The sequence below is a fragment of the Daucus carota genome, chromosome 8 (genome assembly GCF_001625215.2).
Source record: "Daucus carota subsp. sativus chromosome 8, DH1 v3.0, whole genome shotgun sequence".
NCBI lineage: Eukaryota > Viridiplantae > Streptophyta > Magnoliopsida > Apiales > Apiaceae > Daucus > Daucus carota.
In genome coordinates, this window is record NC_030388.2 from 21,480,912 (window position 1) to 21,491,793 (window position 10,882).

Genomic DNA, 10,882 nt, shown 5'->3' on the forward strand with positions numbered 1-10,882 from the left:
GATTTATAGAAAGGGTGTGCTTGTGCATCAGTTGGGGAAGCAACTAGGTGGTGAAAGCATTAGCAAAGATATTATAAAAGAGTAAAAAGAATAATGCAACAATAATACAGAGCAAGAGCTGGGATAAAAAGATGCTGAGCCCCAATAATGCTGCATGCATGGAGAATTAGAATCTAAGCAGTCCGAGAAAATTTGCCTTCGGATAGCCACGTCTTTGGTTTTGGTCACTTCTCCATTGCAAATTTACTTAAAAATCTGCTTAACTAGTATACTCCCTCCGTCCCAGGTTGTTTATGTTCACTGTTTGAACATATTTTGAGGCTCCTAGTAACGTAAAGAACCTGTTGGGACAGAGGGATTATCAACTGAAGATCTGAAACATAATAATACAAACAAGTTGTTGGAAATTCTTCACACGGAGGAATAGGTCTCATTCCATATTCTCTACATTCTCTTCACTCTGAATGTTCTGAGATAAACATCCAATTAGTCCATCTTTAAGAATATAAATCTCCCAGGTTCTATCTGCTTTTCGATCGATTCATCATGCATGCTTGCTTCAAATTTGTTTATGACAATCGAAAACTAATATTTGATTCTTACCAAATTCTATTAGACCACTGATTGATGTTATGTTTGCTTATATGCATATGAGTTTCACAGCATACAGTTGTGGCCTTGGACTAGTTGAACATAGCTAGAATTGGATGCTTGAGGGGAGGTAACAACTATCAACATTAAGAATGTGCTGAATTGCAAATGGACCAACTGCTCTAAAGTGAGATCTTTTCTTTGCAGGTGAAAATGAGTTTTGGACTATTTCAACTCAAGTGGCTTTTCAGATTTGGGTTATTTGGTTTAGACCACATATATTTCATTCCATTGAATTCACCGGCAAAATTAACACTCCATCTTTAAATTATATTTTCTTATTCAAGTGAGACATCTGAGTAGAGAATGCTGATCCTCAGCTAATTTTTCAATATAAAAAAGTTTTTTTTTATTTTATCTAACTCCTCTCCCCACATTGAAGTCGGAAGAGATCATGAGTTAGCTTTTTCTCCCACTTCAAACACTTTCCAGTTTTCATATCATTTTCATAATTTAATTTTCTCTGAAAATCAAATAACTATTACATCAAACACAAGCAATGATCCGGTGTTTGACTCAAACACTTTCAAGTTTTCATATTATTCTTGTGAAATGACCTGTGATACATAGAAAATAGCACATAAACTTAATTAGAGGATTTTTCATGTTAAAGTTATCTGCTCGTCTCTTGATGTTTTTTCTTTTATCTTTCATGACAACCTAATGCAAACTACACTTGACCAAGAATGCATGCATATAGAGTTGAAATGTTGGATGCATGCATGTAGGGTTGAAATGTCGGATATAATTGTTAGCTTAGTAAATGTATTCAGCAATCGTTATATATATTATAAAACTAATAACATGATGTTGGATATAATTGTTAGCTTCGCAAATGTGTTCAACGATAATTATATATACTACAAAATTAACATATGATATATACGAGAAAACTAAAAATTAATGGCTCCCAGCAAATTAATCTGTTTCATGAAATATTTTTGATGGGCTATTTGTGTTATACATTAAAAGTTGTTAACATTTAACTATTGGATTTAAAATTTGTCTTTCAGGCTCTTTTTTGGTGATTTTATCCATGATACATTCCGGGGCATACTACTAATTAATCTTTTAGAAGTCTTTTGGTGGTGATTTGGTTAGTAAGGTATATATATAAATTGTGGAGTAAATATTATATTTTCATTAAAAATAAATTTAAAATTATTTTTGAAACTACAATATTTTATTGAAGATTTAAACTAAGACCTCTATTTGGAAGTTAGAGTTTTGGGACAAAATCAGAGGTTTGGAGTGGTTAAGAGATTTGATTATTAGAATCCGCTAACATAAGTGTTTGGTAGTTAGCGGATTGAAGTTGAAAAAGTTACTTTGAGAAATTTTTTGAGTTAAAGATTTTAGTTTGGGTTAGAAAAATCTAATCAATCAGCTATTTACCACATAGTTCTACGAGAAACATCTATTTCAATTCGTTAGTCAAAACAACTATTTTAATTCGCTAACAGTGGCTGCTAATTTCTAAACAGGCCAAAGTAGCAAAGGCCGACTGCCGAATGCTCATTCTCAACGGAAACATCGTAGAAAAAGAGGGAGTATTAAATTATCGTAGAGCACGGGAAAACGAAACCACAATGTTGCCAAAATTAGTCTGTCCGGGTAGGAATGTCATGTTTGTTTCCTGCTCGAGAACCTAAAGTTATTGCAGTTGCAAGTTCGCAATGACGCAGAAAATTATTACTGTCAAACGGTCCAGAGTTGAAAAAGATTATAATATATATTTATTGTACGTAGAGAACCACAAACTTACTAAAATTCCATATAACTCAAATCACTTTTTAAAAATAGAACAATTCTTATTTTTTTTTTTTTTGACGGAAAAGGATGGATTCATTAATAACTTAAATCCTTCTGAATACAAGACTTCAACTCCACAGGGACAGAATACATATCAAAGACTCGATCTGGGTAGCGATATGACGCCCTAGCAAATTCATGGGCAACCATATTAGCAGATCGTCGAATAAAATACAAGAAGACCTTGTTTGAATCCTGAATGAGTCGCCTGCATTCTTCAATAATCCGCCCAAAGTAGGATGGCATTTGCACACGACTTCGAATCGCCTGAACAACAACTAAACTGTCTGTTTCTAGCTCGACCCTTGGCCAGCTGCTCATATTAATCCAACTCAGCGCTTCCTTCACGGCCATAGCTTCAGCAACCACCGGAGCCACCATACCAACCTTCAAACACGTTCTAGCCTGGACAAGCTCACCTGTTGAGTCTCTGGCTACTAGACCCATACCATACTCACCCCTGTCGTTAAAGATAGCTGCGTCACTTGTCACCTTCATTGTATCAGTCTGTGGCTTAACCCAAACACACGCTCCATCTCCATTGCTTAGTGGATGAAGGAGAGCATTTGTTGACCGAGTCTGGGCAAATTTCCATTGTAGAAGGTGCTGCTTCGCCGTAGCAACCACTCTATTAACTGGGGTTCGCTTGTTGTTCCATACCAGATTATTTCTAGCTCTCCAAATCGCCCAACATGTTGTAACAATCTCAGCTCTTTTATCATTATGCAAACTGGTTATTATCGTCGAAAACCAGTTTGAAAAATCTGCACCCATCTCTATTTGAACACTTGGAGCTATCATTCTCCAACATTGGACTGCTACTGGGCAGGTTACAAGAGCATGCATAATTGTTTCATCTCCATTACAACAAACTGGGCAGTGAGATTGTAACCGGACATGTTTCTGGCTCAGATTAATCTTTGTTGGCAAGCAGCGAGATAAGGCACGCCACATGAGGTTGAGAACTTTAGGAGGGGCTTTAATCTTCCACAAGGCTCCCCAAAGCTCCTCATTGTCTGCTTCATTCCAGATTCTACGATTAGACTGTAATAACTTATATGCACTTCTCACCGAGTATAACCCAGAAGCTTCCTTACTCCAAAAAATACAGTCCTCATTGTTAGAATCACTTAAAGGGATATTAAGAATAGCTTGCTGATCTCGTTGATTAAAAATGTCTCGGATAACCTCAACATCCCACTCCCTTCTGTCAGTGCACATCAAAGATGCCACCTTCTGGTTTACAATCGCTTCTGAATTTGTAGTAATAAAAGGATGATCCTCCTCAATTAACCATGGCTGCTCAATAATGTTAACCCTTTCTCCCGAGCCAATTCTCCATCTACTTCCGGACAATAACAGATTTTTTGCTTCCCAAACACTCCGCCATATGAAGCTTGGATTGTTCCCCAACTCAGAATCCAAGAAGGTTTTATCTGCATAGTATCTGGCTTTATAGACTCTAGAAGCTAGACTCTCTGGCTTCGTAATGAATCTCCATCCTTGTTTTCCCAACATTGCTAGATTAAAGTCGCGGAAATTTCGAAATCCTAGCCCCCCTGCTGTTTTATGCTTAGACATGCGATCCCAGCTCATCCAATGTATTGTTTTTGAAGTGCTTGTCGGAGACGACTGCCACCAGAATCTAGATAAGCTTCTTTCTATATCTTTTGTAATTTCCAACGGCAATAGGAAAACACTCATAGCAAACACCGGAAGAGATTGAACCACTGACTTAATAAGCACCTCCTTCCCCGATCTCGACACTGTTTTATGATCCCAGCTTCTCACTCTTGAGTTAACCCTGTCCTTTAAGTACCCCAATAACGCTGATTTATTTCTCCCCAGAAGGTTTGGAAGTCCAAGATACTTACTGGAACAATTCTTATTTAAACTAACTTAAAGTAGATACACATAAATCTCACCGCTTATGTTTTATTTATGCATGATACCTTCTCACAGCCCAAACAGATTCGGAATAAATTGCAAGAGAAGACCTTAAAGTAGCTTGAGATAGCGTAATAAATATTTGATAGCCTGCGGATGGTCTATAATTGGAAAGGTTTGTTGACGGCAAAAAGGCCTGGTAGAAGATAAATATTGTAAATCTCAAATAATTTTCGTGCACTCTCTGCAGTAATATCCAAAGGAGGCTCATGTGGAGTGATAGCAAGTTGAGCAGAAGAATTCATGGGAGCGGTACTTTCGTGCATGTTGGTGTCATGAAGTAAATCATTAATAAACTTGATTTGTGATGAAATGAGACCATGTCCTATATAGAGCAAATATACGCTTTTGCTCTCCTTTGTCTATCATCTCCACGCTTCATCTCCACGCTCCAAGCTAGTCAGCTCCAAGCTAGTCAGTCTTCTCTCCTTTACAATCTAATATTATAACTATATTCTACACGATCTTTTCTATGTAGGCATGTTATGTGAGACATTTGGTAGTTAACAAAATTTGAAGTTTGTAGCCGAAATCAAAATTTATGACGGTGTCCGCTTTTTTAAAATGTATCGGAGAGTGATGATGATGAAAGATTGGGGTGATTGAGATTAGTGTTTTGAGTTGCGTCCATGTGCTCTCAGTTTGCCTACTTGCCATACATAGTACTTGGAAGACAAATAACCTAAATGGGCTAGGGTTTCTTGTACATGGATCAACAGTAGTTGCCGAAGCCCGCTAAAGAATGTCCAAATATTAGGATCCATTCTTAACCCGACGAGGACAACCCACCAAACTACGGGGTAAGTGATCCAAAGTCAGATGTATATCAAACCCAGTACTCTTCAATGAAGACAACTCACCACAATACAGAGTAGCGTCTTTCAAAATATATCTTCGAGAAGTTTTCACAAGCTTCCCAACGAGAAATATACACTAGACTATGAGCAAGACTTCTCCCGTCTTCGTCCACTACTTCTCAATAAGGATAGGGATGGCTTACTAGCTAGAATGCGAACCCTTTGTACACGAATACGACCTATATATATATATATAAATGGGCCATAATGAATTTTTGATATAACAACATACAACACAACTATTTAACTAGATAAAACATGGTAACCATTAGTTTTCATGGAAAAACGGTTACTACAACCTTATACATGAATCTGGCCCATATAAGTGGGCTTATAGTGAATTTTGGTTATAACATGCAACACAATCATTTAACTGGATTGAAAATTGTAAGCATCGTTTTCATGACAAAACGGGCAATACGACTAATTTTAATAATAATATGAGGATGGTAACAACATAGCTGAGTTCATTGGAGTTTTTTTTTTCAATAAGTCGTAAGATCTTAGAATTGTTCAAAAAATACTTGAAATATTTTAATTAGAAAAGTTATTGTGCATATTATCAACTTAAAATTTGAAAAAAATAATTCAAAAGAATTAGGAGTCTTTGACAATTCTTTTCTTCTATAAGGTCCGGCTTAATAATTTCTGATCGGTTTTTAAAATTTTAGTTTATCCAATAACAATATGTGGACTGATAATTGCCTAGAATATTTAGCGACTCAAATTCTTTTTACGCATGAATTATTTGTAGTTTAAAATAACCCCCCCAAAATCTTATTCCAGGCCAAAATCTATTCCAATTTACTAATTTAAACCTCATTTTTATTTAAATAAAATAATTTGACAAAAAAAAGTTTTAATCATCACTCTCACATGCTAAGTTATAAATCGGGCATCATATCACATCACTGCAGGCCCTAGAGATTTGGGTAAAAATTGTGCCCCTTAACTTTCAAGATTGTAAAAGAACATCTTACATACATTCAAATTATCAATAACATAATCAAAAATATAGTTTTAAAATTAATACACAATTAATTCAAATGCATGTAAATATATAAATGCATCAATTTATCATTATATACTATATATGCATAATTTTTTGATGTCCATGAGATAGTGGTGCTTTAGACGTTCATCTTGGTCGGCTTAGCCAAGAGTCTGCCCTGTATCACATATAAGTTATACGCATCGTTTCCTAATGTTTTGGTGCTATAGTTTCATACATACCGAATTATGACCATATATATGCTCGAAATTCTTGTAGCAATTTGTAGTTGGCAGAATACTATCCTGTGGTAGTAACAAATAATACCTCGATCTTATCGGAGCATTCTAATCAAGAATATTCATACTAAAGTTGTTGAGTCTTCCCCACATTTTTTCTGCCTTTGACAGCCTTCATTATGCAGACATGCAGTACTCGTCCAAGAAATGCATTTTTAACTTCCGCAAACATGTATATATATGGCATACACACAAACTTAATTGGTCCACTTTAATCTTTAACTTCTGCATCAATTAATGTAGCAAATGGGATTAAAAGACAATGTTACAAGAGATGATGTTACAAGAGATGATGTATAGGAGAAAACCAAATTATTATTATGCGTATCCGCACAAATACTTGCGGGTTTATTGGTCAGTGGATTCATATTCCTGATTTGTTTTTCAACTAGTTCTTTTAATTGATTCGTGAGTTTGTGTTTACGAGGTCAGATCTATATTCTCATTGAACACAAAAACTTCGATTTGAAACTTTAACGGCGGAAAATTATGTAATCAATTTTGAATTAATTATACAGAGAAAGCGAGGCGGAAAAACTATGTAACTAACTTTGAGTTAGTTAGACAGAGAAAGCGTGGAGCATCGTGCTCTAATACCTTCTAAAACAGAATAAGTTGAAAATGTTTGAGTAAATTGTATTACTAAAAATGAAAGATACAAGAGTTTATATACAGCCGCTTTAGCTAACTAACAACTAGCTAGCTATTTAGTTGTATACCCTTAACTATATCAATATGTACAACTCTACCCCTCCTCAGACACTAAATATATTACTCCTACCACATTTATTTTAAATACCTCTAACTAATATCCTGAAAATGGTGAAATAAACTTTTAATTAATGTCTGAAAACGTTAATTCAACTAAATTTTAAATAAGTCAAGTCTTGGTATAGAAATTAAGGGAATAGATTTGAAAAATTATCATTAAATATTTTTTTAACGTATAAATGGACATGTAAATAGGGATATTTTTTTTTTTGAAATTGAACATGTAAAAATGGACAGAGGATGTGGTTGAATGATTTTTCATGTGCAAAAGAAAAAGAAGAAAGAATGAGCGAATCTTAGCCAAAGTTTTTAGATCGTATATGTTGATTTCGTTTTTGTTAATTAATAATTTTATGTCATTTTTGATTTATTTAATCATTTTCATATCATGATATAGTGACAACAATTTTTTTTATGGTTGTTTTTCTCTGTCTTTGACGCTCGTTTTCCTCTTCTTTTTTTGCATTATTATATCTTTTAATCATTTGAAAATTAATAATTTTAATATCGATGGAAAAAGCCACAAAGTCAAATCAAAAAATAAAAGAGACTTCTTCATAAAAAAATGAGACCTGAGTAAAAATCATCAAAAATGGACAAGTAACACCAAAGCAAAAGACAAGCTCCTTCTTTAACTAAAAACAAGAGTAAACATAGGTGGAAATTTTGCCCACAACAAATACAATTCAAATAAAAAATAACAACCAAAGATCCTCAAAATTCATGAGAACCCAAAGACATCAAACTGACCAGCATTCATACAACTTAATATCAGCCTTAAGCCTAAAGTACACTTCACCTTCATAAGCATCAGTCATCAACGTAGCTATCCCTCTCGTCATAAAAAAATCTCCCGTTCCACCGATCACCGAAATATCCCTCGTCTTGTTCATCAACGGATCAGCTCCCGCGAAATTAATACTCCCTCTATGCTGCGTCGAATTGAACACCATCGAAAACCCTAGCCATGCAGTGAAGATCTCTTTCTTGTCGTACATGTAGAACCCTTGTGCTCGGCCCACGGGTGGGGAATGCAGATTGTTGTCCAGCGTTACGGGGTCGTCGAAAACGACGACGTTCCCGAAATGGTTCTGGCCGGCCAGGATCGTCATGTTGGATCCTGCCGGCGCGCCTACGATGGCTGCGGTGGCGTTCTTGGAGTTGTGGCCGTTGTAGAGAATGTCGTGGAAATAAAATATCAGACGTTTGCAAGGCTTGTGTGACTGGATGATTTTTCTCGAGTGAGCCGCGGAGAATCCGACGAGGAGGAGGAAGAAGAGAGGTAGAAGAAGTGCCTGAGTTTTCATGGCTAAAAATAGAAAAGGCTGGAGTCTGAGGATATGGTGTAAAAAAGGATGAATGAAAGTATCTACTTATATAAGTGTTCAAGGTGGGATTATTGTTATTTAATCTGGATTGGTTCGGGCTTGACTTCTAAGGCAAGTTAATTATTAGTTAATGGAAAAATGTTGACAATAGTAGGGTAAATTCAGAGAAAAATTGATGACTTAAAAATGAAGGTTGAGATGATCATTTGATGCGGTGGGGAAAAGAGTAAAAGGTACAAAAATTATAAAACGAGTATTGTATATATAAAGACAGTAATAATTGTGAGTTCCTGCAAAAAGTATACAATAATTACAGATGAAATTGCAAAGGGGTGTGTTGGTCCTAATTTACAAGTTATATAATCGAAATTTCAATTCAAAAAGAAAATCAATCAAAAATAATTATTTTTTAATATTTAATGAGTCAATCAAAATATGTGTCAAAAATTAAAATATCAAATAAAAAAGACAGAGGATGGAAGTGTTATTATTATTATGCATATGCAATGTTGACAATGGTATAGTGATTTCACAGAGAAATTGAACCCCCAGTGTCACGCTTGGTAACTTAAAAATGAAGTTTGAGATAATCATTTGATGCGGTGGGCATAAGAGTAAAAAGTGTAATTCCTGCAAAAAGTATACAATAATTACACGATGAAATTGCAAAGAGGTGTGTTGGTCCTAATTTGAGTTTATAGTAGTTTTTTAAAGATTAAAAATTATTTGCATTATCAAAAGAATAGAAATATCTATTAATATAATAGTAATAATAATATTTAATATACCGGATGTAAATTTTTTTTGTTGGTTTCTGATATATGTGCTGTAAATTTAGTTCTGAATATTGAAATTCGCTTTTTAGGTTGTTATTATGCAATATAATAAAATAATGAGTGTTTAGGTAAGCCAATCCTTCTGACTTTGAAATGTCACTAATCGTCCACTACTTTTATAATTGATCTGCTTAGTTGGCCATAACTACCGCTACAAACTCCTGCCCACGTCGATTGCACGCATATATTTTGTGTGGACTGTGGATCGGAGGAGGATTAATTAATTTAAATCTTATGATTATATGGATGTCGTAATTTTGTGGGTCTGATTTAATTTGAATTGTAATTCAAGTTATAATTAACTCTTAGCAACCAACAATAGCTTGCTACTACAGCACAAAGGCAGGCTGTAATATCGGTCATATACAGTGAGCTGTATTATTGTATTCAGGATTGCATACAATTTCAAACTATGGCTCAATGAATTGTTTAGGTAAACCAACATGTTATAGGTTGTGTTGTTAGCTTTAGTTGAAGCTGTGTGTAAGCAACTACATCTATATCCATGCCAACAAAGCTAGCATATAATTTGTCTAATTGTCTTCATGTAGTGGGTTGTTTCTAACTTATTTAAGAGCCAACTTCTCGTTTAAAAATCAAAATTTTTGTTGCTTCAAAATTCGAGCAAGTTCCGACCCGCACGAAAGGTAAAAAAATCAAAATGTTTGACTTTTCTTCTAAAATTTAATTATACAAATATATAGTATCATTTCAAAAAAATATATAATAATTTATTATTATATTAAAATTTTTATAATTACAAATATTAAAAATTTTCTAAATATACAAGTTAAAAATTATTTTTCACCTGTAAGACCTCCTTTGCTTAGAATCATTATATTGAAAGAGATAGTTGGTCCAAGTATTCGACAAAAATTTAAGTATCTTTTATTGTTTGTAACATAAAATTTAGGGCTTGTTTTAAAAATATTAAGCTCTAAAAATATTTAGATGTTCATATTTCAACTTATACATGCCAACAATCCCGTATAAGAGCATTTATGACGGAGTTGGCTAAATTGTTCACATTATGTGAAATTTGTTAAACTTTTAAAACATTGTGTTTAGAATATATGTACGATAATAAATGATGTGTAATATTAAGTTTCACCAAATATAATAATTTACGGGAGTTTGAAGTATGTCCTGTTGATCTATGTTTCATCACCTATAAAAAAAAAGGGAAATTATGAATGGTACTATTGTGTAATTGGCTTCTCTAAATGGTACCATTTCGTGTTTTTGACTTACAAGTGGTACCACTCAGTTTATGATCCGTTAACGATACTACCATTCCGTCCATTAAAACGTTAAAATTGTTAGTTGACCGTATTTATCTCATATTTTTTCTTTAAAAAATATATGAAATACAACTGATAACCATATTTTT

At 34.2% G+C, this 10,882-nt stretch overlaps 1 protein-coding gene across 1 annotated transcript; it reads right to left on the reverse strand.

The window, feature by feature from the left end:
* Nucleotides 1–7,929: 7,929 nt before the first annotated feature.
* On the reverse strand, nt 7,930–8,684 carry LOC108198832 (dirigent protein). Its single transcript, XM_017366610.2, has one exon. It carries the CDS (start codon nt 8,633–8,635, stop codon nt 8,069–8,071), a length of 567 nt encoding a protein of 188 aa, XP_017222099.1. The 5' UTR covers nt 8,636–8,684; the 3' UTR covers nt 7,930–8,068.
* Between the last annotated feature and the right edge of the window lie 2,198 nt (nt 8,685–10,882).